The sequence below is a fragment of the Trachurus japonicus genome, chromosome 6 (genome assembly GCF_045865225.1).
Source record: "Trachurus japonicus isolate A0001 chromosome 6, Traja_1.0".
Classification (NCBI taxonomy): Eukaryota; Metazoa; Chordata; class Actinopteri; order Carangiformes; family Carangidae; genus Trachurus; species Trachurus japonicus.
This window is the reverse complement of record NC_140912.1, coordinates 26592931-26620415: the sequence shown is the minus strand read 5'-3', so window position 1 is coordinate 26620415 and position 27485 is coordinate 26592931. Positions and strand designations below refer to the sequence as shown.

At 40.2% G+C, this 27485-nt stretch overlaps 1 protein-coding gene across 1 annotated transcript; it reads left to right on the top strand.

Moving 5' to 3' along the window:
- The first annotated feature begins 5 nt into the window (after positions 1-5).
- On the top strand, positions 6-27176 carry ccdc73 (coiled-coil domain containing 73). The gene is made up of 21 exons (XM_085780063.1): positions 6-237; positions 2596-2717; positions 3461-3601; positions 6562-6633; positions 7464-7535; positions 7626-7661; positions 7780-7854; positions 11442-11480; positions 13368-13503; positions 14587-14666; positions 14799-14921; positions 15397-15456; positions 15714-15818; positions 16984-17094; positions 17229-17369; positions 18119-18314; positions 19178-20493; positions 21509-21590; positions 21813-21937; positions 25627-25718; positions 26763-27176. Exons 2-21 carry the CDS (start codon positions 2670-2672, stop codon positions 26938-26940), a joined length of 3228 nt encoding a protein of 1075 aa, XP_085636189.1. The 5' UTR covers positions 6-237; positions 2596-2669; the 3' UTR covers positions 26941-27176.
- Positions 27177-27485: the final 309 nt, after the last annotated feature.

The window sequence follows — 27485 nt, the reverse complement described above, 5'->3', positions numbered from 1 at the left end:
AGATGTTTATCTTTGCTGGTTGAGGATATTTATTGCAACAGGGACAATGGATATTTAGACAGTTATTCTTAGACAGGCATATATGTTCAGGAATTACATTAAAAGTGTATATTTTATTTAATTTGTGTTATTCGACCATTTTAATCAATAAATGTGTGTTTTCTGTGGCCGCCTGGACATACGGTGGCGCTGCAGGAAACAACTCGGCTCTGAGACGTGTAGCTGCTGCTGCTCCCGGTTGAAGGTAAAGTTCATCAATAAATCACTTTTGTTATCGGATTAATGTTCTTAAACCGACTGGTAATTCAATATAATAAGAATTAAACATTTTCAAACTAATTTGTCGTACTAAATTAGTGAGCTACATGCATTATTTCTTGATTTGTGGTAACCTTACAGCTTTTAGTTCAAGCTAACGTTAAATGTTTAGCAAGGTTTATGTGTTAGGTTTTGTTTCAATCCTCAACAGGGAAAATGACCAAAATATTTCGCTTTTTGATACTTTATTTATAATATAGCTAATCTAAGTCAAAGTCCAAAGTTTATTGCTAAACGAATTAGACAATTTATGACGGAAAATTAGGTTCTTTAGCTACGACGACCTTTTTTTATACAGTCTATGCTCCTGACACTAGCATTAAAGCTTAGCTAACGAGCTGAACAGGTGGAGTTAATCAAATTATAACCATTAAAGTCTATTAATGTGTCATATTTCTGATTTGTAAAAAATAATATTCCAGTTTAAGGTTAATTCACCAAAGAAATGTACCTAAAATGCCCGCAAAATAAAAAAAAAGTTCCAAAAGTTAGCATTTATAAAGAACTAGCTTTTTCACGGTTTTTTTTTCACGGTTTATTGCAGTTAGGAAGAGGGGGTGGTTAGGCTATATCATCGACTGAATATGGAAATTTACCATTTCATTTCATTTATTCTTTTATTTGTAAAGGGACATACCGGTAATACAAATACAAAATCACATCGCACAATGGTTGCATCAGTAGGAGGGAGGAAAAAGTGCATTTATCAGACAGTAAATGTTATAAAGTGCTATTAGAGATTCACTAAAGTGCATTGTCAAGCAGCATCTGTCATAAAGTGCATTACGTACAGTTGTGAATAATAATTAAAAAAACCTTAAAGTTAATAGAGCTGTTTTTTTACTGAACCATGTTTTCAGCTGTTTCTTAAATGCTACATATTTTGTGCTTTCTCTTATGACCAGTGGTAGATGAGCAACCATAAATCGATACAACTTTATGTGCAAATGTGGTAGGCTACCTAAGTTTGAAAACTAATTTTATGCCACAATATGTTGTGTTTTTTAGACGACTATAGTAACAATCCAGTTTTTTCTTCTAAATGATGTTATCTTGAAGTATAAGGTATAAAGAAAGTATAATTGTTTTATTTTGGAGTACAAACACATTATTTACACCTTTGATGGTTCATACTGGACTACATAAAATGTGAAAATGTCTTTTGTATTACTGGTTTTTGTTAGCCTTGCTGTAGTTCAGTATTGTGTTGGTCTTAGCTGCATTGTAATTTTATACATTACAGCACTGTCTCTGGTTTAACTCTCTTTTGAGATTCAACATAGCTCACCCCAAAGGTAATACAGACATCATGTTGTGTGATAGAAACGTTCCAGTTTAACGGATGGCAGGTCTTTTAATTTGTCTTTTCATGGCTTTTGAAATGGTGTTTAATATCTGCTCAACTGAATCACAGGAGAAGAAGCAAATAAAGGCGTCGGTGGTGGTTAACTCCCTGACTCGCAGCACACACATTGGTACACTGTGTGTGTACTTACTGTGTGTGCACATAAGACACACATGCACCATCACTTTGACACACTAACACACGTTTGCAGCACATCCCCTCCCTCCCTCCCTCAGCCCGGGGGGTCACGGTGTCATTTTATGATAGTAGCCAATTCTAGCAGGGATCATTTAATTCTCCCAACATGATTGATACCAGCGCAAGTTAAATGGGAGAAAAAAGGTCTGTTCTATTAAGAGATCAGTGACTAGTGGAGACCTCCCACTTAAATAGTCATATTTCCCCCAGTAGGTGTGTGTGTTTTCTCGAATGCAGTGTGTGTATCTCTGTGTGTGTGTGTGTGTGTGTGTGTGTCAGTCAGTCTCTTGGTTATGTTGAAGGGACAGAGACAGCTCCAGAGGACCATCCACAGGTCAAATTAAATAACCTAGATAATTTAAAAAGCATTGACAGTGCAATTTGTCCATTCAGTGTTATTGCTCTGACCCCTATTAGTGTCAATGGTCCTGGTTCATTTTAACCTAGATGGCTTATCAAGGTGTTATCTTCTCACTGCGATGGAAGTGGTGTAAAACAAAGAAAGAAAGAAAGAAAAAAAAAGCCTAATGGTCATTTATTTCGAAGCCATTATGTTAGATTGTAGTGATTGAGAAACATTACGAGGCGTTAATGTGCCAGCCTATTATTTCAAATGAAATCATTTAGCAGTAAAAATTGCAGATGAGGAAGTAATTATAAACTTATAAGGAGGATAGCAGGGTGTTACTGCTTATTGAATGAATGGCCTATTCCATTAACCTTTTTCAACAAAGTGTGTTGTTGATTTAACAGGCAGCAGCAGAAGCAGAAACCTCAGCGGGACCTTGGCCTGTCCTGACACAACCCAATGGATCTAGTAGCCGCAGACTCCGGGATACCCAACTCCCACACAGCTGTAAGTTTACCGTGCCATTTAGAAGACAACGCAAATGACATTCAGCAACTGGTTTGTTTATTCAGGTTAACACAAATCAGAAATTAGAATAACTTCATTGTCCCCTGAGGGAAAGAAAGTTAATTTACTTATAAGACACCTGCACATAAACCACATTCACTCTATTACAACACAAAATGAAATGAATATAAGATAAGATGGGAGCATCCTAGACTGCTGCTTTTTAAGAGTAAAGCCAACAGAATAAAAGCTGCGAATAAGAAGATATTGCACAAATTCGCACAAATAATTCAGCATATCATTGCACATGAAGGAAGGAATACAATCCACTATATCTTGTGCCAAGTGGTACACAAGGAAAGGATAAAAATAAATAGATAATTGCTATACTTACCTTAAAAAAACAAAATTAATTCACAGTTGGACACCTGCAGTTGTTATTTGCTGCTGTTTGTTGTTAAAATTACCTGGACTATTCTTTTATTTTTATGCAGGAAGATGCGATCATATTCTGTTTTTGTCCAAATTTCCGTTGGTACGATAATAAATAGTAATGTTGTGACCGTTTGTATAAATTAAATTCAACCTTTATTCCCACACTGTGCAGCCTACCCACGACACGATAGATGAAGTTTAGGGATGGGGCCGTTCAATAATACTATGTATTCTTCTATGTTAAATATATCATGAAATTATTCTACCGACACATTTTATTATACATTGATGTTTTGTGTCTTATTCAGGCTGGAGGAGCTGGTTTGGAGCAGGAGCTGCCTCTGTCCAGCGCTGGCTGTCAAACAGAAAGTGGAGGCCCACTCCTGCTCCAGTTGCTGGAATTTAAAACACATCTGTTTGAGGCTGTGGAGGAGCTGCATATTCGGAGGGTACAGTAACAAAAGTGATAGTTTTCTCTGTGTATGTGGCTAGTTTTATTAATACAGTACTGAAAAGAAAATATTGCATTATAATATTGTTTCCAGGTTGTCTCTGTCTGTTCATCCCATTCTTGTTGACTTGATATCTCAATAACACTTCAGTGGACTTGACACAGCGATTATAACAGAATTTGATATGATTCTGCGGTTATAAATCCTGGTTCACACCTTTTTATTATAACTACTGCAGCCACTTTTTTATCAATGGTCTTTTGATGCAATAGTCTAAAGTCGTCAACACAAGAATCCCTCTTCCTTTCCATCTTATTAATAATTTTCCCGTCCCTGAGATTTATTCCTTGCATTTGACTCGAAAATGAAAATGAAGTATGGCCATGGGAAAAATCCTGCATAGTTCCTCTTTAAATGCACTGTATTTACTCATGTGTGTTCTAGTGCTGCAACTAACGATTAATTTAATTATCGATTAATCTGTCGATTATTTAAACGATTAATCAAATAGTTGTTTGGTCAATAAAGTGCTGAAAAATGTTGAAAAATGTCAATCAGCGTTTCCCAAACCACAAGATGACGTCCCCAAATGTCTTATTTTGTCCACAAACAAAAGAGATATTCAGTTTATTGTTGTAAAAGAACAAAGAAACCAGAAATATTCACATTTAAGAAGCTGAAATCAGAGAATTTTGACTTTTTTTTTTCTTAAAGGGACAACAAGGAGTTTTGGAAAGCGACACTACATTTCCCATGAGCCTCCGCGCGCACGGTGAAATTCTTGGACTGGCGCACGACGGACAAAAGCGAAAACATTTGCCAAGAATGTTTTCATTGATCAAGAATGAAAGTCGGAGGTTCGAAGACGATCAGATACCGTCGTAGTTCCGACCATAAACGGTGATTCGGGGGCGTTATTCCCATGACCCGCCGGGCAGCGTGAAACCAAAAAGTAGGAAATTTCCACCACTAATAATAATAACAAAATAAGGATAAAGACAAAACGATATATTTATTGAAAATGGACCCATTAACAAGTGTGGGTAATGTAGATTCATCCACATTAATATGAGACTTTTTTATAACCAAATACAAACTCCTCGTTATCCCTTAAAAAAACTACTCAAACTGATTAACAAAATGGTTGACGATTCATTTAATAATTGATTATTGTTCGATTAATCGATGAATTGTTGCAGCTGTCGTGTGGTTATAGAGTTACTGCAACTGAGCTCTGAATGAGATGACAGAATGACTCTTGTGTTCAGCATTGCTTACTTCCTGTGTTCTTCTGTGTCGCATCATTATTTAAGTGAGTGGGACTTGGACACTAATGGCTCTGTTTTGGTTAAAGAGCTAAAGAGTAGTTTCTTCATAGAAACGGTCAGAGAGGAGGAGGAGGAGGAGGAAGGAGGTGGTGGTGTCCTTAAGAGGAAGCCAGCTGCCCCTTCTGGTTATCTGGACAGGAGCCAGCTGGGGCCTGATGCACACACTGCGTCAAGATGCGGCGACACTCAAGTCATTTGGCCTCTGACCAATAACTAGAGAGTGAATTTGTTTGTAAAAGTAACAAAAAAATAAATAAACGATGGGTTATTTGCCCTCCAGCAAGTAGTTTCAACCTTACAACACACACACACACACACACACACACACATACACCCTGAGTGTGCTTAAAGGTTAGAGCAGCAAGAACAAGAGGAGCTGCTGGTCGTTTGTTCCCATTTAGGTTTTATTGTTATAGCCATGTTAACCGGGACACAAACATGAGATGGTGTATCAGTGTGATCCTCCTCAGGCGCTGCCGTTATCAAAGTAGCGCTTTGTAGTTGTGCTGCTCGCTCGCTGGCTGGGTGGAGAGGTGAAGAAGAAGAAGAACAAGCCGGGAGGATGTCATGATGATGGTGCCGGACATTCCTCCGCAGGTCAAATACCAATGGCTTTTTCCTTTTTTTTTTTCTCTGTTTCTTAACACAGTATACGCCCCGCTGCTCGAGGCGGTAATAGTGCGAGGCGTAAACAAAGCCGACTTTGTGTCTTATTTATTACGGTAACATGTATGATGGAAAACTTTCTAATGCACTCAGTCTAACTTCTTCCAACTAAACTATCACATTTTTATGCCCAGATACTTGTGTTTTTTTCTTCCTTTTTTAATGCTCCATAAAAGCCGTTCATTCAGAACAGCAATAAAAGAGAAAAGAGATGGAAAGCCATGACAAATATACGAGGTAAACAGTCATGAATTTTCACATAATAAGTAAAAGCGAAATAAAAATGATGCTTTAGAGCCGCAAAACTTCAAGTCAGTGTGTTTCAGTTGCTTATTTTTATTTATGTGGATTACCAGGATTAATTAAACTTTAATTTTTGCATGCACTCACTCACACACACACACACACACACAAAATAATTATTCCTCAGTGGAAAAGTAACAGCTTTATCTCCTGTGCACTCCTTTTTCTTTCTTTTTTTTTTCTTCTTTTTAAAGTGCAGTGCCACGCTGGTAGCATAGTTTAATAGGAACTTATAAAATAAACTCAGTGAGTTAACCAGCTCCCACACGCTCATAAAAAAGTCCCATGGATATAGAGAGCAATTGACTTTTACCTGCCTTCTCCGGGTGGAAGAAGGGAGGATAGGGATGGCTTTCCACAAATATCACCTCCCTTCTAATGTTCCTCTTTCTTTCTCTGGGCGCCGCTTTGAAAGATACGCAGGGATGAACTCGGGGAAACTTTGGGGCAGTTTGCAGTTTTGGCAAATAAAAAAGAGAGAGAGAGAGAGGGAGTTATCTGCACAACGCTGTGATCGATTTTCACTCTGCCAGAATTGCACCATACCAGGCGTTGGTTGCATTGCACCATGTTGTTGTTTCAGTGCAAATCTCCACCTACTGTAGTTAGAGTATGTGTGTTGATTAAATGCTAAATGATGTGTTTCTTTCCGTGGTGCAGGATGCAGAAACGCGCTTTGAGGATCAGATCGGTAAACTGGTGTTGGAGAAACAGGAGCTGGAGTGGGAGAAGGTACAGCTGGGCCCTTTCTGGCTTCACATCCGCAACTTTAAGGGGATAGTTCAACATTTTGGCAAATTCGCCCATTGCCATAATCCCTATAGTCAGAGCAGTAGGTTCGTTACCTTTAATTGTCGGTGCAAGATATTTTTAGAACGGCGGAGCAGAGCCGCGAGCTGCTCAGAGCTACGCTACGGAGGCTCATGGGATTTCTTGGTTTTCCTCATCAAACTCATCAAATACACAATCCAACAACTCCAAAACGCTCTGGTGGACAAGTTGTGACCTGCACATTCACCACGCTATAAGATAATAATGAACGTTACCAGACAGAGTTGTTTTAGAGGGAAATTCTTGCAAAACTGCTGATGCGCGTTTCCGTTGGGGGCAGTTTTTCAGCAAGCAGTCTCTGCATTTACCTCTAAAACAACTCTGTCTCGTAACGTTGCGTTTTTATCTCATAGCGTAGTGAATGTGCAGGTCACAACTTGTCCACCAGAGCGTTTTGGAGTTGTTGGATTGTGTATTTGATGAGGGAAACCAAGAAATCCCATGAGCCTCCGTAGCGTAGCTCTGAGCAGCTCACGGCTCTGCTCTGCCGTTCTAAAAATAGATTGCACCGACAATTAAAGGTAACTACACTGCTTGACTGCTTTCACTACTATGACTATACGTAGGGATTATGGCAATGGGCCAATTTGCCAAAATGTTGAACTATCCCTTTAATATCTGTATTTTTTTTTGTCTTTAGATAGGTTAATAGCTACAAAATATGACCAATAATAAAACTATTCTCTTTATTTAAAAATATAAATATATCATTGTTTTTCCCCGTGCGATAGGAATCCCTACAACATCACGTTAAAACCCTGGAGAACCAGCACACAGAGTCAGTCACTAATGTTAAGAAGCAGGTACGTATTTATGGTTACATCTTCATATCTAAGCACGATGTTTTACAGCGCATTAAAGACATTAACTGTGATTTATTTTCTGTTCTCAAGTTTCAGGCCAAAATCAGAAACATTGAGGAGGAGAAGGTACGAAGAGCGCTCGCTCGCATTCACTCATCTCAGTTTCACAATCTTGGCCCTTTGGAATGAAATCTTTATTATGATATTTATTGTCTCTTTTTTGAATAAAAATATAACATTTCAGGGGAAATACCAGGTCAGTGCTGAGTTAAAGGAGAAGGAGATTAACAACTTAAAAGAAGAGCTGAGGTCGCTACAGGTACCTGAACTTTGAACACACACACGACTCTCAGCCTCTCTGCATCGAGTTCACAATGATTTACAATTGTATAATGTTTTGCAAATTCAATACAAATCAAGTTTACGCTGCCAAAAGGAATCAGTAAACTAAATTAAGGTCTTACAACAGTAAATGGTGTTAAAATGTCACCTTAAACTGTTCAGTATTAGAAACAAAGGCCATCCGGACTGTAAATAAAGATGGACTTATTAATTTTGAAGGGGAACTATGCAAGTCCAGTCGCTTTTCCGCTGTTTTGCTAACCATGCTCCCGGCCATGTGCATCTCTTTACATCAAAGCCGTTGAGAAAGCAATCAATAGAGCGGTAAATAACGTCATTTATCATATATCGAAGTAACGACGTGTATATTTGTGTAGTCTTATCTGTCATAAACAAGAGATTACGGGTTACGGGGCGCGTTTGTGTCGCAGTGCCGCAAAAATTGTTTACATTTGATCGAAAATTAGAGCAAAAATCATCAGGGTTAACAGAAGTTATCAAGAACTTAACATCTTCATGTGGACTGAAGCTCAATGTTTTGGGGGCAATATGAAGCATATTGTTTAATTTCTGCTTGGTACCAACATATAATGTCAGTGTGCTGGTGTGATCTGCAGTCTCGGGTCTCAAACATGAACAACACAAACTGCAGGAACCCTTGAAACACTTTCTTACCTGTAATGGTCCAGAGCCCAAAACACTTGAACATCCGTCTCTCTCTCTGTCAGAACTCCCACTCATCCCATCACCTCTCTCCCTGTTTTATTTTGTTTCTCTCATTAATCCCTTGCATTTTTTTTATTTCTTATTTTCATTTTTTATCATTTATAGTTTAAAGTGATAAGTAAATGATGTCGGGTTATTCCCAACCAGAGTGTTGGATGCTGCCGGGTGTTGATGCACAGAGTCTGTCTCTCCCAGAGTTGTTTGTCTTCAGGCTTGACGACACAGCGGTGATAAACGGTCGCCCCCATGGTCCAGCGCACTTTAACAACCCGGCCGTGTTACAGAGACAATAGAGGCCGTTTTTGATACTCTATCTGGGAGACACTCACTCTTTGGCGTTTGGCTTGAGCGAGGCCCAGTTGTGTTGTTCATTGCTGTGTGCCACGGTCTGGTGCATTTCTTTAATTTAACACATTTTCACATGAGTGGCAGTTGTTGGGATTGAAGTGATTTAATTGCCTCCACCTTGATGAACTGCTAAATTACAAAATTTGAGCTCCACTGGAACAGTATGGTTCAATAAATCCATAATTAAATCTAAATAATTCATCATTACAAGTAGTTAATGAATAACCAAGCCGGTGGATATGGATATTAATATACTATGTGCATGTATGTATAGGCAGTGACCCTTTTTGTTTTATATATTGATGACTGAAGCTTTATTTTAAAATCATTTTGGGGACATGAAGTGTGTTTTTAGTATCATCTTGACGCTGCTTTTTTCCCCTCCTTTTAAATAACGAGTTGTTTTTGTAATTATAAAATAACAATCAAAATATTTGATTGTTGTACTGAAATGTACTGAAATGTACTGTACTTTGCTCCATCCACTTTGCTCCATCTGCAAAAAACATGATAGGAAGACGTAGATGAGAACGGTGAGGTAAAAAGAAAAATAGATTTAAAAGAAATCATAAAATATAGAGTAATAATTAGGGCTGTCAAACGATTAATTTTTTTAATCGCGATTAATCGCATTTTTTCCATAGTTAACTCGCGATTAATCTCTATTAAAAATATTATATATGGCGCTTTGGACTTTCAACCCTCCAAAGTGTTATAATCTCTAGACAAACAACTTTTAGACCAGACCTAGCAGGCCTAGTACCTAATCATAACACATGATGCATGAAACTCACACAGAATTGAAACGAATTGCATCCAGTGGAAATTGCCCTTTACTTTGCTACACCTCTGCCTGGCCATGTGCATTTGTTGACAACAGAAGCCGTCAAAAAATCAATACATCGCCACTTGCATTTGTTGACAACGAAGCTGTCAAAAAAATCAATACATGGCCATGTGCATTTGTTGACAACAAAGCCTCAAAAAATCAATGGATGGAGCTGTGGATATATGTTAGACTGTGTATATTTGTGTAGCAACCAACTTGAAGGTGCCTTACCGCCACCTACTGGACTGGAGGTCCCACACTCCAGTCCTCCACAGAGGACAAAATGGGCCGCGATTAACCGCGATTAAAAAATTTAATCGCGTTAATTTTTTTAATTAATCTAATCGCGATTAACACGTTAACTCTGACAGCCCTAGTAATAATGAAATGTAACAATTTGCATTGCTGTAATATTTTTTATAATAAAACAAAAACAGGAATGTGAAAGGTAAAGAGTATAAAATTTCACTTCTTTGACTCTGTTGATTGAGGCGACTTTTGCCCTTTCTGTGAAACCTGGTCTACTTCATTCGATCGATAGATAATGGATAGATGGATGGATAGATGGATAGATGGATGGATGGATGGATAGATGGATAGATAGATGGATAGATGGATGGATGAATAGACTTTACATCAAGATGCATTGCAGAACAAAATTACGTTTTGCATGAGGCCACAATAAAACAAATAAATAAACACTGTAATAAGAATAACCAGGTTAGAAAATATATAAATATGGCACAACAAGTGCACATGTTGAAGTGTTGAATAAGATAAATAAAAAAAATGTTGCTGTGTATTTGCACAACATGGTGTGGGACCATATTGCACAGTCTGGCTGCGACCTACTTGGCATATTGTGGTGCGAGCGTGATGTGTCTGTTTATTTATATGATTCCTATGTTGATGACATAAAACTTTCTTTTCTGTGCTGTTTTATGTGATCGGTTATTGGGAGAATTAATCAATTATTCCATAAGAAGTAAACAAAATGAAAACTTGACAAAAGCAGAAAAACAAAAAAACATAAATCAACTTGCAGTCTTTAACAATTGTATGTTGTCGTCCTCCCTGTGGCTTTGTCTGGACCCACAGGCAGAAAAACCCCACTGATGCCGGTTAATGAAGTGCTGGTTGTGTCATAAATTGTACTAAAAATCTGACAAGCTGAAGGGAAATGAGTGATGTAAGAGTTTCAGTATGTTTGACAGTCAACCTTAAGACAAAATATACAGTAATCAGGAGCTATTACACTAAGTAAAGGAAAGTTTATGTATCTGTTACATGACATTTTAGTCATTTTCAGCTTCTCCAGAGTGAGAGATTGATTTTGTTTTATGTCTTTTGTTAATCGAATATCTTTGTGTTGACATATGAAGTTAATATGTTGTGTAATTCGTGTTGAGGATTTTTTTGTGTTGCTAAATTAATGTATTCTGAATTTCTGATGTGCATTTGTGCCTTTTCATGTGTTTTCTTTAATTTCCAGTGCATTGAGCCGTCAAGGCCACTTCAGCGTCAGCGAAGACTGAGACATAGTTTTCTTTTCTGTCTTTTTCTTTTCTTTTTTTTGGATCAAAGCTCTCGCCAACACTTCTCTGCTCATCCACGTGGAAACTTTTATCTTTTTTGATTTTCTTTTACTGCTCTTTTTACAGTTGCTGAAGTACAACTTGGAGAACAAATCAAACGAGCTGGTGAGGACGGATTTTCCACTTATACAAACTGTTGACAGAGGTTTTGGTGGGAGTGAGAAAAATTAAAAGGGGAGGATGAGGGACTGGTGCTAAGGAGGAGGAGGAGGAGGGAGACGGGGTTTGGAGGGAAGAGCTCATCATCAGGAGTAACAGAGGGAGTGTGTGACACTTTGAACTGCCAGCACAGCAGAGAAAATATCTCTATTAAAATATTTTATAACTGAGCCTCACTCGGTTTAACCTTCTCCATATAACAGTGGCTCAGCAGAGAGAGAGGGAGGGAGGGGGAGGAGAGGAAGGGAGAGGAGAAGAGGTGTGTTGGAGATGGGAGGATTTGGAGGGAGAATGAGAGAGCGGGGAAAAACGAGAGAGAAGAATCCGCTCGGCTTGATACAGACGATCAAACTGTGAAATGACAGTTTTAGGAGCGATGAAGCTGATTCCTTCATCCCACTGAATAAGGCGGACACTGGCTGTGTTAAACCAGGATCCTCTGCATCTTAAAGGGATAGTTAAACGTTTTGGCAAATTGGCCCATTGCCATAATCCCTATAGTCATTAGTAATTGTCGGTGCAAACTATTTTTAGAACGGCGGAGCAGAGCCCCGAGCTGCTCAGAGCTACGCTACGGAGGCTAATGGGATTTCTTGGTTTCCCTCATCAAACTCATCAAATACACAATCCAACAACTCCAAAACGCTCTGGTGGACAAGTTGTGACCTGCACATTCACCACGCTTTGAGATAATAACAGAACGTTACGAGACAGAGTTGTTTTATAGGTAAATACATGCCTTCAGGGGCAGTTTTTCAGCAAGCAGTCTCTGCATTTACCTCTAAAACAACTCTGTCTCGTAACGTTGCGTTATTATCTCATAGCGTGGTGAATGTGCAGGTCACAACTTGTCCACCAGAGCGTTTTGGAGTTGTTGGATTGTGTATTTGATGAGTTTGATGAGGGAAACCAAGAAATCTCATGAGCCTCCGTAGCGTAGCTCTGAGCAGCTCGCGGCTCTGCTCTGGATCACCCATCTAGTCAGAGCAAGTTGCCTGACTAAATATTACTACTACTAAATATGGCCGCCTATGAGTTACGTCTGTGCGTAGTCCGATCCACCCCCTTTTTCCAACCAGTGAAGAGCACACAGTTTGACCAGTCAACTGTCTGAAGACTGAGACCAGATATAAATGAGGAAAGTATAAATAAATTAGAAAAATCTGGTGTGCTGCTGCTGCTGCTTGGTTGGAATAAAAACCTGCAGCCGTACAGTCCTTTGTTGAATAGTTGTTTCGACACCTCTGATTTAACTAGAGCCAGAAGCTAAGTAGCTTAGCTCATGATAACGAGCAGCAGCAAACGGAAATGCATCTTCCATTATAGCCTGTAAATAAAGATGGATGAAGTGTACATGATGAGCTTTTCCTGACCTGACCCCAACAAGATTCCTGGCTAATCCAAACATGGGCAAAGAGGAGGGTTGCATGTAGAGCCAAAACCCAGCTGTCACTCAGAGTGGCCAAGTGGATTAAATCTGTTGTTTGTTTTTATACACAAGGCAGTAGAGATGTTTACTTTGTGTTTTTCAGAATATCTGTTTCTTTCCAACAAGAGGTGTGACTTTCTACAGCTTTGCCTGTGTTTTAGCAGCCAGAATATCTGTTATGTCAGTTTTAGTCTGGATGTATCTTAATCTTAATCTTAATCCATAATTTTTATATTTAACAAACAAACATGAAGATTATCCCTCTTATAAGGAAAAGAAACACGAAGAACGAGTAATATCTCCTCACTGTTTTATCATTTATTTATCAATGTTTTTGAATTGATTTGTGCAACATTTTCAGAGCTACAGGTGTTAATTTCAGACTCTTGTTCCCCTCTCCACAGGAACAGAAACTGTCCTTGCAGAGCAGGTTGAAGGACGGCCACCTGAACCAGCTCGGCGAGGTGGAGAAACGGTTCAGCGTCTTGTCCAGACAGTGTGTCATGGTCAAGCAGGCTCATGAGAAGCTGGAGCAAAATGGTAATGGATGGATGGATGGATGGATGGATGGATGGATGGACATGATTCACTTCCCGTCAAACACACCTGTGCTGACAGTGTTCAGGATATTTGCAGTGCATCAGTCTGTGCTACTGAATGAGTGAGCAGCTTTATTACATGTGACCATGAGAGGCCCCGCTCTTCTCCCAGCGCAGCCTGAGTTATTTAGAGAATGAATGTAACAAGGTGCTGGAAACAGTTTGCAGATATCGCTCTGTGTGTGTGTGTGTGTGTGTGTGTGTATGTACTTGATACAGTGGTGAGAGTTTTCAACAGCACTTTTTCTTTTTTTCATGCAAATTTCACCTTCACTTTATCTTTTTTTTGTTTTTATTCTGGGGTTGAGATCTGGCGAGTCAACAGTCAGGACTAACTCACAGGGTTCAATGAGCTGTTTGTTCTATGATGACCTTCAGCCTGTTATCATGACCCCTAAATTGACACAAATTAGACCACGCACCCCCATTGGACAAAATTTTGACACAAACACCAGAAATACACAAATATTTGTTCTGAGACTGATGAACATTACTTTTTTAGTCAATGTACTGTATATGTTCAAATTTTTTGAAATATTGTACAGAAATTTCTGGAAAAAAAATGGTAAAATCTTTTCAAAAATGTTTAAACATTTCTTGAAAAAGGGGTAAGATTTCTAAAAAAAAGCAGTAAAATTTCTCAAAAAAAGTTTTAAAAAAATTCTAGAAAAGGTGGTAAAATTTCATTGAATTAATTTACATTTGATCGAGTGAAATAAAGACAAAAATCAGCAGCAGGGGATCAAATACTTATTTCCCCCCCTGTATATTGTCACAGCTACATTGACCAAGTTGGTCATAAACAACAGTCTGTCTGTTTATATGAAGGAGAAATACGGTTACACAGTCGTCTCATTCTGTCATGACTGCTACTACTAATTTAGATATAAAAAGGATCTATTTGATTAAAATGTTGTTGTTACTTATCTTCAGTTTGTGATTTGTAGACAACCCCTTCAATCTCAGCAATATTAAACCTTCATAGCTCTGACATAAGTGCTACATATCTGTGTGATTCCTACAGTCGCAGAGTCCATGAGAATCAACGAGAAACTGATGTCTGCAAACAAACAGCAAGAAGCAACTATTGTGTTACTGAAGAAGGTCAGTCATGTTTTCAGAGTTTTGACATTGACGTCTTGCTTTACCAAAGTATGTCAGTCGCCTTGGTTTGCTGCCTCATCATCATCATCATCATCATCATTTTGTACTTTTCTCGTGGTTTATTTTTCCCAGGAGCTGGAGGAAATGAGTAGCAGACTGATCAAAGACAAGATGACGTCAGTGAGGCAGGACAGGACCGACAGTCACACAGGCAAAGAGCAGCAGATACAGAAGCTGCAGCAGAAACTGAACATGGTAAATGACCAACAGAGACATCGCTCCATTGATCCAGTTGTGATGTCGGCCGTTTTTCTCTCCTACTTTGAGCAGAGGCGCCTCTTTATCCAGATTTTTTTTCTTCTTGATATTGCATCTCATCATGACGGTTTACACCTGATGTTTTTGTCATGAAATATTCAAATTGTTTTGATTTTTATATGTGGATTGTACTGTATAGCTTTGTGGATCATGTTTATATTTTCCATATTTTTCACTCAAATTGATTTAAGCAGGTGTGTATCTGCACCAGCTTCAAGTCTGAGGAAGAAACGTCACATGTGGTGATATTCATATTGAATATTCAGGAGCATATTCTAGTGTGCAGACTTTTTTTTTTCTACTTTTAAAATGACAAACAGAGGACATATCACAAATCTCAATCCAGCAAAGCCAGTTCCTACTTATCTCAGAAACTGGATAAACATTATAATTTCATTTTTTCCATGTTTAGGAAACTGATACGAACGTGAAACTGAGGGAGGAGAACGAAGCTGTAAGAGCAGAGAAGCAGGTAAAGGCAAATGGGAAGGAAGAAAAAAACATGTGACCATCGTCTTTACCTGTTTTGTGAATGTTGGTATTTTTTAATACTAAGTAATAAAATAAAATCTGATGATAATATTGAAAATCACATGTTTATACTTCACTTCTTATGATTTCAAAGTGGAAACAAGCTAAAACCAAACCTGTAACACAGGTTGTAACACACATTGACAATTCCTACATCATATTGTGAGTGTTTTTCTGTGTGTGTGTGTGTGTGTGTAGGAAGTACTGAGGTCTCTGCAGTGTACGCAGCAGCTGCTGTTGAGTCAGACGCAGACAGTAAACACCGTGGAGCTGGAGCTGCAGACACAGAGAGAGCAGCACCAGGTCAGAGTTCCTCATCCTCCCCATGTGTCTTCATTAGTCTGAATCTGAATCGAGATTTATGAACTGAAACTGAACTGAAAAAACAAACATTTTATAAAACACAATACACAAACAACAAAACTGAAAAACATAATTTCAAAATAACTTAGAAAAGACAATAAAACAAAACCACTACAGCCGTAACTAGGCAGCAGACACAACATTTCAGAAAAGTGACTCAACGGTTTTTGTTTTATCTTCTTGTTTTCTAATGTTTTTTCTCAAGAGAGTAAAAAACTTCAGCTTGAACTCTTAACTAAATCGTTAAAAAGTCCAAGTTTAAGTGTTTTTTTTACAGATTGACAAGCAGAACTAAAGGGTCAAGAGACATAACTTCTACTTTAGTGTTGCTCTAAATTGTTTATTTTTAGTTTTAAGTGGTCAAGCACTTGTTCACTTGTCCTTACAGCACACCATCAGAAAAAAACTGTTTTTGCCTTTAAAAAAATATGTCTATATATAAATTGTAATTACTTTTTTAATTCTGGTGTTTGACATAGATGTTTACATGTTCAGAGAGCAACCTTAAATGGTACAAACATAACAAATTAAATGAAAGATCCTGTCAAGTTTATGTTAAATTGACTTTTTTTAGGGAATAATAATAATGTATATATTTATTGTATATCTCCAGGTAAAAACCCTGCACCACCTTCAGTGCTGTTCCTGCACAAATCAGGAATTTTTCAGGCTCTGCTTAAACGATTATGGAGTGAATTTACACAAGAACAGAAATAAATGACGACCATCGTTTCTTCTCATAACTGCGATGAACGCCATGTTGTTTATCACGGCATGTAGATCAGTGAACATGAACATTAGTGAGTCGACTGGTCCCCTCTGCAACTGAATGATAGTTAGTGTGTTTATATTTCCATTTACGGCTTTACAGTTTATTATTCTCCTTTCTTCTCTCCGCCCCCCCCCCCTCTTTTTTTTTTAAATCCACCCATTCATTCATTAAATTATTAAAATCAGGATTAAAATGTCACAAGGCAACTGATTTGTATTAGCTAGAAGCCCTCGCTCTCCCCTTCCCTGTTTAAGACCTTCTGTTCACGTTAAATAAACACATAAAAATTTAGTATTGCATTAAAAATCGTATGGGTGATTAATTTTACTGCAGGCCCTTAAGCAGGAACACGAGGTGATGCGAGACAAAAGCAAAGCGATGGAAGACAAGGTGGCCCAACTGACGGGGAGATGCGCTGCCTTCAAGACCGACTGGGACAAAGAGGTAGAAGAAAAAACTAGTGTCGTTTTTATTCACCAAAACAATTATTTAGATCAAATTGTGACGTCAAAAGAGGGAAAAAGTGACTGAATTGGTGCATCTGTCTGTGTGTGTGTGTGTGTGTTTCTGTTTGACAGAAGAAAACGTTACAGGATTGCATCAGTTGCGAGCAGCACGACCTTCGAGCAGTGAGAGAAGCTTACGACGATCTTCATCAGAAACATACCGAACTGTCCTCGGTGGCCAAAGCACAGGCACAGCACATCTGTGAATTAGAGGTACCGGTACACACACACATGCAAACAAATATGTGTGTGTAGTGGCCTGTATACAACAAAAACACACATGTATTAGTGATGTTGTTGCAACTTGATACATGCAGTCACATTACAACTCTTGTTATCCTGACTTACATGTTTTTCTGAATAGTTAAAATTAGTAAAAGGTGTTTTTTTTATACTACTGGACCTTGATTCAATTGTTACAAATATAAACTTTCACCACTTTCTAAAGCAGATATAGGAGGGCCCATCTAATCCCTTTACCTGCAAGAATCACCTGTTCATATATGTATAAATATATACAATGTACAGTGCTATGAAACAGTATTTGCCCCTTTCCGGATTTCTTGCTTTTTTGCACATTTGTCACTCTTAATTGTTTAAGATCATCAAACAAATTTTAATATCAGACAAAGATAACCCAAGTAAATATAAAATGCAGTTTTTAAGCTATTCATCCTACCTGGCCCTATGTGAAAAACGGTTAGGGTTAGGGTTTATTGATCTGAAACATTTTATGTGTGACAAATATGCAAAAAAAGTAAGAAATCTGGAAGGAGGCAAATACTCTTTCACGGCACTGTTTGTCTCTAGCAGAGACCAAATTGTAGCCCAGTGACGGTTGGCAAAGGGGGTCAAAGAGTTGTGGTTTCATACAAACACATGAGCTAATGGGAAAGATCTAAAAACTCAATTGAAAAGGTGAAATAAAATCTAAATAAAATCGTTTTTTCTCTCTACCACAGATGAAAAGCAGCAGCCAGAGCCTCGGTGTTTCTACCCAGCTCTCCTCTCCTCATGAACCCGTCTGTAGCTCTGAGCGGCCGGACCTCGGCCTGCAGCACTCGGCCTCCTCCTCCTCTCACACCAGAAACCCAGACGTGTGTCTTGAGGACACAGGAGGAGCTGTGACTAATCTAGATGCCACTGGAGCAACTGGAGGTCAGCCAGCGAAATATAAACACCAAGTAGAGAGAGACATATTTAGCTGCTTGTCCTAAAGTGAAAGTTCAGCATTTTATTTATACAGAACATGCAAAGAATATGTGAGCAGTTGCATTTTTTATAGTTCAACATTTTGGCAAACTGGCCCATTGCCATAATCGCTATAGTCATAGCAGTAGGTTCGTTACCTTTAATTGTTGGTGCAAGCTATTTTTAGAACGGCGGAGCAGAGCCGCGAGCTGCTCAGAGCTACGCTACAGAGGCTAACAGGATTTCTTGGTTTCCCTCATCAAACTCATCAAATACACAATCCAACAACTCCAAAACGCTCTGGTGGACAAGTTGTGACCTGCACATTCGCCACGCTATGAGATAATAACAGAATAACAAGACAGAGTTGTTTTAGAGGTAAATTCAGAGACTTCTTGCTGAAAAACTGCCTCCAACAGGAATGCGCATCAGCGGTTTTGCATGAATTTACCTCTAAAACAACTCTGTCTGGTAACGTTCTGTTATTATCTCATAACGTGGTGAATGCGCAGGTCACAACTTGTCCACCAGAGCGTTTCTGAGTTGTTGGATTGTGTATTTGATGAGTTTGATGAGGGAAAACCGAGAAATCCCATGAGCCTCCGTAGCGTAGCTCTGAGCAGCTCGCGGCTCTGCTCCGCCGTTCTAAAAACAGCTTGCACCGACAAATAAAGATAACAACTCCTACTCCTAAAACTATAGGGATTTTGGCAATGGGCCAGTTTGCCAAAATGTTGGACTATCCCTTTAACATTATTATCGTGAAACTGTAATTTGACCAGTAGCTGTTTTAATCTTCTATATAACATGCACATTGTTTTCTCTTCCAGGACAAGAAGATCTAAACCACCATCCACAATCTTTGAACCTGTTTACCTGTCCACTCGTCTCCAACGACCTTTGCAGCACAGGAAGTGACACCTGTATGTTCAAGAGCTCCAAGACCAGTGAGACTGATCCTGGTGCAGCTTCAGCTTCAGATTTAATTAAAACCACTTCCTCTGTGTCTAACAATGATCTCATGATGAGTGAAGGTGGCAGTGTGAGTGGTGCAATGAGTAAAGAAACAAATGAAGGAGGGAATAGACCAATGACAGGGAAGGATGATGAGGGACAAGAAAAGAGAGAAGGAACTCCAGAGCAGCAGAGGAACAGAGATGAAGTCCAAGGAGAAGATGTGGAGGAGGGAGGAGGGAGAGGAACAGACGGACACGAGGAGGAGGAGGAGGAGAACCAGGGGTCAGCAGAGGATGAAGAGGCCGAAAGAAGGGATGGAGCAGAGAGAGGAGAGATCAGGGGACCAGAACCAGCAGAAACACAGACACAGATACCGACCCAGACGACTGAGGAGAAGGACAACACGCGGAGGGTCATTGACTTCGCGGCCGCCGAGCCGCCGCTGGTCGTCTGCGAGTCCTCAGCCGCTTTGTCTCAGAAAGCCCCCGACTCCTGCCAATCGGAGGAGAGTCAAAGTGTCAATCGTGGGTCGGACGTCAACGCCGACGAGGTCCAGACTCAAGAAGCTGAGGAAACCACAGAGCAGAAGCCGACGGATGAATCGGTGTCACATTTTCCTGTCGAACGCAGTAGTTTTTGTAGCTCACAGATAAATGTGGAACCTGCTGAAATAAACGGTTTCGTTGCGATCCAAGAGGTCGAAACAACGACAGCACAAACAGCCTCCAACGATAACGACGCCTCTGGTGTTTCCGGCAGAAGCATGACGCAAACAGATGAAATGAGTGATAATAAACATGTGAATGAACTGAATCTTGTCCCTCAAAGTCGGGACACGTCAGAGCAGGAGAGAGGACGACTCACGAGCCTCGTAGCTGAGGATGACGATGGTGGTGGCAATGATGATTGTGGTGCAAATACGAAGAGCCGAGGTCAGTCTAATGACGGCGATACTGTGCAGGAGTGTGTGGAAAAATCAAACCTGAACAAAGTCGCTGTCGATGTCGCGATGGACGCCGAGTCTGAGGTGGAGTCGGTGGGTTGTCAGAGTCGGCAGCACCGTGCGAAATGTGACAAAGTAGAAAACACGAGAGCTGCAGAGTCCCAAACTTACCTGAAGCCGTCTGCTCCCCAAACTGGACCCAGGTCGTCGTTTAGTTGGCCCTCGGTCCTGCATCAGTTTGCTCAGGTATTACAATGGAAACACTCATCAAGATGCCATAGCATAGCAGACAGCTATTTTTAATCTGGTTTTAATGTCCGTAGTACATGCAGCAAGCTTAAAGCAGAAGTAAGTGGTCCGGTCGTTTTCGCTAATGCTGCGTTCCAGGCAGGCTTTTGAAATCGTAAATTACAGCTTCAAGTCACAACTTACGACTTTGTAGCGTTTCAGGCAACCCACTCGTGTTTTTCCGACCTGTTTTACCGGTGAAAGTCACTATAACGGCCACTCGTAACTTCCGACCGGTGAACTCGTACCAGATCGAACTGGTACCACTTCACGGTCGGAAAAATACGAGTTTCCTTGAACGCACCATAACAGTCCTCGTCCCTACGTCACCACATTCACGCGCATCCCTTGGCTGCACACACAGCCCTGCATGCCGTTCTCTCTCCTCATTGGATAAAAACTGTAGGATACGATAAATGTTTTCTCTTCGGCTCAGAGCAGAGCAGAGTGACTGACAGACCCGTGTTTCAGTCCAAACACTCTATGTAAGTGATTGCTGTCGGAAGATATAACTATTTAAGACTTATATTAACACAAATATATCACTTACTTCTGCTTTAATAAATTCATAAATATAAATCACAGGTTCCCAGTTTACCATTAGTATTTATTCAGTTTATCTAAGTTTTCAAGTATATAAACAAATTCAAAACAAGCACACAAAGTCAACAAACCATACCTGCTGGCCAAAGCACTTGTACTGTAGTTTTGCACACATGGTTTTGCAAAGCAGTTTTAATTGGCATTTTAATTTGCAAATAAGGAGGAGGATTAAAAAAAGTGTGATTTTGTTCATTCATTTTTACTAGCAAAACAAAATCAAGGTAGATCAAGGTAGATCAAACCTTGGATTTGATCAGTAAGCAGATGTTCGAACACAAGTCAAGCTCACTTTTGTTTGCATGATCGGTTTTCGTACAATGACAGTAGTTTTGTCTCTTGAAAGCTTTGTGCCTTTTTTTTTTTTTTTTAGGAATCTGAGCAAAACACCAGTGGACGCCTCAGAAATCTTCTCAGCTCAACGCCCATGTTCTCCAAGAGCCAGCGGAGCAAAGGTGACGGTTTGTGTCTATATGATCCGTTCAGTTAAAGGGAAAAAAAACCCCATATATACTATATATTATGTAATTGTGGAACAATATAGTTCTGCTCTGTGGCTCCGCTGGGAGACTCGTATTTACAGTGAACTCATTGTACATCTGTATTTCATACCATCACCAATAATCATTCATTCTTACCTTCTTGCTGTTCCTGCCATCTCACCTCATTCCTCTCAGCCCCTTCGGTGATTACCAGGGCGTCGGATCTGCTGAATGCCTCCAGTGTCTCTGGGAACGCCGCTTCCTCCACGAGACACCAGCAGGGAGAGTGGAAATCTTTGGGGGAGACCTGCAGAGAGACGGTCAGTTACACAACCTGTTGTCAAGTAACAACTCTCACTCTCGGGACGGACGTCTTCGAAGGGCGGTGGGGGTGAGGGTCTATTTAGTGTTGCGTTCACATTACTGCGTTTTTCCCTTCTCATCCACACAAAACGAAAGTTTTCAATCACCAAAAAACGGATACTTTTAGGAATTCAGCTTGACTCATAACAAATAAACGTGATCTTGACCTTGACTCGGTTTAAAGGGTTACTTCACCCAAAATCAATAATTCACCAATTTTCTACTTGTTTGGAGAACTTTCAGAGTCATCAAAACGCTTTTGGAGTTCCAGGGGGGGTCCGGCTGGCAACGGGTTTTCATATAATGGCGGTGGATAGAGTTCACTTTTGAATCGTCCAAAACACACACTATGAAACATCCAAATACTGCTCGTCTGCGACAGGAAAGATTGTTCCGAAAAAATGCATTTGACCTCTGTTTTCAGCCTTGTTGTAGCAGTAGCTCCCAGTATGGAGCAGTATGGAGGTATTTGGATGTTGGATGTTTGGATGGTCCACCAGATGAAACGATTTATGGCACTCCGATCGGAGATGGCATGCACGAGCCATATAAGCGCCTTTACGACAATACACAATAGAACCAATGGGAAATGCAGTCTTCATTTCGGCAAAGCACTATGGCTTTTGTCCACAGGGGTTGCCAAAATCAACAAAAAAATTTAAGTTCTCTGTAGTTGCTTTAATTAATCGGTTGCAGTCGGGATCTGAAGAGGAGTTCAAGCAGAACAGTAGCAGAGTTAAAATCTGCATTTTTCAGTGAATCAACTGCAAATTGCTTCCTGTTAACTCCGGCTCCCACGTGCTCAGGTAGGTGTGAAGTTTCAGATGTGTTAGTCTGGATGGAGATAATTTCTGAACACTTGTTTACTCAATTAAGAGTGTAGCATCAGTGCCAGACTCACTGAGGCCTTGTCCATACGAGCCCGGGTATTTTTGAAACCGGAGTTTTGCTTCGCGTCCACACCAGTGGTGTAATAAAAACACTCCGTACACACGCAACCGTGAAATCCGCTACCAAGTGACGCAATGCACGTGTGGAAGGCTGTTTTAACCAATCAAAATACAGTGGAAACCGCTTGGATCAAAAGGCTTGGGACGGAATCATTTCTATACAAATGCTGTTTAAATAATTCGTTATCAAGAAATCCGCTTATAGTGTTCATTTTTGGTCATTTTATGGATGTAAACATGCGCAAAAACCATTTCAAAACTACGTGTTATTATAGCTTTATTTCACAGACTCCAAGTCCAACAATTAAATATTAATTAATTTAATAAAAATGTGTAGCCTATTTATTTTATTTTCGGCGGTGTCCCTTTGACGTGCACTGCTGCAGCAGCCTGCACATGTTGCTGCGCTGTGTCTTGACTCTTGTGCTGTGTGTTGTTGTGTGCTGTGTTGTTGTGCTGTGTGCGTCACCTGGCTGGTGAGCCACATGACTGTCTGTCGGTGCGGCGCAACTCATTATCACTGGCTGTTGTGTTGTCTGTCAAAACATGGATGAATGAAACATATCCACTTTATATCGACCGCGGACGTCACGGATATTTTCGGCTTTTGGCTCGTTTATCACTGCATGACAGCAGCGCGCCCACCCTCCCGTCGTACCCGGCCTGACAGTGACATAGGCTATTGCCTGTTCATTCATGAAAATCATCCCGAAAAACTCTCAATCAAACAAGGTGGGGAATAAGAAACTGCAGTGCTACTGTTGTAGTTCTGTAATTTTAAAAACACACCGGCAGCGGCCCAGCTGATCTGTAGCGTCACTTGTTACTGTAAATGATGCTGTGTGGAAAACCAGCTGTGGTCTGTTATTGAGGGTGAGTTTGGAGCTGACAAGAGGATCGCCCTGACGACCGTTTCCTTATATTTTTCTCATCGAAAAACTATACAAATAGCATTTAGATGATGTAAAAAAATAAAAAATAAAAATAAAAAGTGATAAAACTCCACTTTGTCACCTCCATTTTTGCGAGCTCACCTGCAAACCGCTGCAAACAACCTCTGCAGCTGCAGTGTTTATATCAGCACGTGTGCAGCTACTATGACGTAAACGAGTAAAACAATCACGGTTGCAGTGTCCACACGCACCCGGTGAAACCAACCCCGGCCCAAAACCCCACCCTGGACCCCGGTTTCAAAAAACCACGGTTTCAGGGTTCCAAAAGCACGGTTGCATGTGGACAGGACATACAACCGGGAACATATGTTCACGGTTTCAAAGATACCCGGGCTCGTATGGACAAGGCCTGAGTGATGCTCAAACTTATACACCACTTACGGTGTATAAATTTAAACTTATGCGCCATATCTACAATTTTAAAACTGATCCCGATGTGAGAGGCTGCAGAAGTAAAACTGTTATTTTTACTGCACATATCATGCGATGAATCACTGATTTCTAATTGTAAGATCTGTTGAGGGTCACGTCACGTGACGTCCAAGTATCGTCACAGTCGAACCTTGAACATTGCTCTGCTTTACAGCTTGACGTTGCAGAGCAGAAAACTGCTGCATCGTGATGTTCACACAGAAACATGTGACCCCCTACCTCAGCCTCAGAGGAAGTTCGACTGAAAATATTTTCTTTATCAAATAAATTAGTTTGAGGTCATTTTCTGTTCCACAGATTCTGACCTTCTTATAAAAATGTGTCTGACTGGACCTCGGGGGAAATTTTGAGCTAAAGCTTTTACAAATGTGTCTTTTATATCAAAATGACGTGTCCTCATGCAGAACGAGACGTTTTAACATTTTAACATTGGTGTGATCCAAAAAAAAAAAGCCCAGAGAGTAAGAGGAGGCTAATATTAGCGCACGCACGTCCAACATACTGTAGAGAATATGTGCGAAGTCTTAACAGTGTGACAAAGGCTCAGTCAGGTGTTGAGTGAGAGGATGAAGCTGATGGATGTTGAACTCATGGACGTCGCTCCGACAGCCAGACAGACAAAGAATGAACGACCTGTGGAGGAAAACCGAGCTAATGATGCTTGGGTACCTCTCCTCTCTCACTTACTCAGTCTTTATCCATCTCCTCACTCTCTCGCTTCCTCTCTCACTTCATCATCCGTCGCTCACTCACTCTCTCCTCTCCGTTGCTACAGTACTTTCTCTCTTTTTCTTACTCCTGTTTTTCTCTCGCTCTTCTCTCTCTCACATGCGCTCATTTTCTCCTTTGTCACCATCACCACAAACTGTCACTCTGTGTTTTATAAGATCCAGGTGCCGGCAATTGAGGGAGATAGAGTGCAACATGCATCGAGTATGAGAAAAGGAAAAGAAGAAGAGAAAAAAAGATCTGGTCTGATAGTTTAACAAACTGTAGTGAAGGCGAAAGTGTTCATTTTCTGCAGACTCTTGAACATTGGGAATGTCACACAGAGTTCAGCCTGGGCCTGGCTACTTTCTCTTGGCTGGATACTGTTACATATCATTGCCACTGGTTATTGTCTGCCCTGCATTTGTTTATTGCTTCTTGTCATTTTTATTAGAAATTTTCTGTTTCCTCTGGAGACCCTGAGAGTATTGAGAAAGATTTTTAAAAAAAAATTGCTCTTGAAAATATGTTTTCCTCGCAGGCTTAAAACATAAAGCTGTAGATGTTTGAATTCTACTGCTTGTTGGTGTTATTTTCATGTAGGAGAGCAGAGCATCTCTGTCAACGATCACTTCTCCTGCAGTCTCCACCTCCTCCAGCACAGTCAGTGATCCGTCACGGACGGTCACTCCAGGGTAAGTCCCCTCCATTCATCCTTCATACTCTGTCAACCAGAGGAGATGTTCTTTTTAACTTTAAGTGACCGAAGCACGGAAATCATGTCATTTTCTAGATGATCTCAAGAGTATCAAAGTTATAAGACTCAGCTAATTATCAACTTTCCTGGTGGAAACTGAGCTTGTGCAACACATTTATACATGACTTTTGTACCTAAAGCACCTTATGTATTATGACTACAGCCCAAACTAAATGGGTGTTTTGTGACCATGTCATGCAGACAATCTTTGGAGGTTTTATTTTCCACATTAAAGGGAAACTATGCAAGATTTGCCCCTTAATTAAACAGTTTTGGAGTAATTGTGATGGTTAAATGACTTGTTATGGGGAGAATGGATCCCATCTTGGGCTGAAAACCAACCTCTCAAGATCATTGCCACCGACCCGGTGTCCCAGATCTCGTCTCGTGAGAAACATGGACTGCTTTACGGCCAGCGAAACAAACATGCCCCATAATCTGTAATCTGTTGTTGGCGTTACCCACTTTGGTAGACAACACTCCATGGATCGCCTTGCCATCGGCTTCGCTCAAAACAAATGCACATGACCAGGAGGAGAGGGAAGAGGGTTAGTGGCGAGTCCGACAGTGATAATATGCACTCCGAAACTGTAAGAGAGCTCTGTAGAGAAAAAAAGCAACCAAAACAGAGAAAAGGTGACCAGACCTGCATAGTTCCCCTGAAAGGGACTGAAAAATGGAAATCGTGTCATTTTCAAGATGACCTCAGAGTATCAAAGTTATTAGACTCAACTAATTATCAACTCTCCTGGTGCAAACTGAGCTTGTGCAACATGTTTATACATGACTTTTGGGGGCAGATCCACCTTAAAGCTAAACTTAACCAATCAAAAGGAAGAAGATGGCTCCTTTAAGTGTCTCTATGAAACAATAAACACAGGATGATATGGATTTTGCAACTTCCATCTGTACACGCCGACATTTCATTGCTGTCCATAACCTGCTAATTTGTTATGTGCTAATGATACGTCTTTTCCTCCAGGTGTAGCAGAGCTCCTGGCTCAGCTTCAGGCCCTGTGTCGGAGTCTGAGTTTGAACTGAGCTGCTCCCAGGAGAGGGAGGATCAACAGTCATCATTCAGATCTCAGATCTCCAAAATCGAACAGTTTCTCAACACAGAGAGACTCCATCTGGCCAAAAGACGAAGGATTGACAACTGAAACTACCAAACTCACTCCTGTGCAGAGGGATGCATGCTGCTGTGTCTATAGTTTTGAGCCGTTCAGGACAGTGACAGTAACAGCTGGTCGTCATTATGAATGAATGGGACCTGGCTTTACACTGCACTCACTACTGCTGCTGCTGGGATTGACAGATTCAAAAAGCTCCCAGCTACACCACAGGGAAAAGCAGAAATAGGCTCAGTGTTACATAAATGGGAACTACTGGTGATGGCAGGTTTAGATGTGAGGATGAGGTTTACGGTAAAGGTTTTTTTTATTGCAAACTTATTTGCAGCATTGTCTGTTGACATTTCTGTTGTAAACTGTAACGTTTTCTTCTTATTAAAGGTTTAGCACGTCAATAGATCTTATATCTATGGTGCTATGATATATAATATATATAAGATTTCATGTTAACATACAGTTCTATGTTTAAAAAGCAGTGTTGACATGTATACATTATCATATTGTACATGCAAAAATAAAACTTTTGACTTACATCTGGCTTTTTAAAAACTTTTTATTTGATAACAGTTAGATCA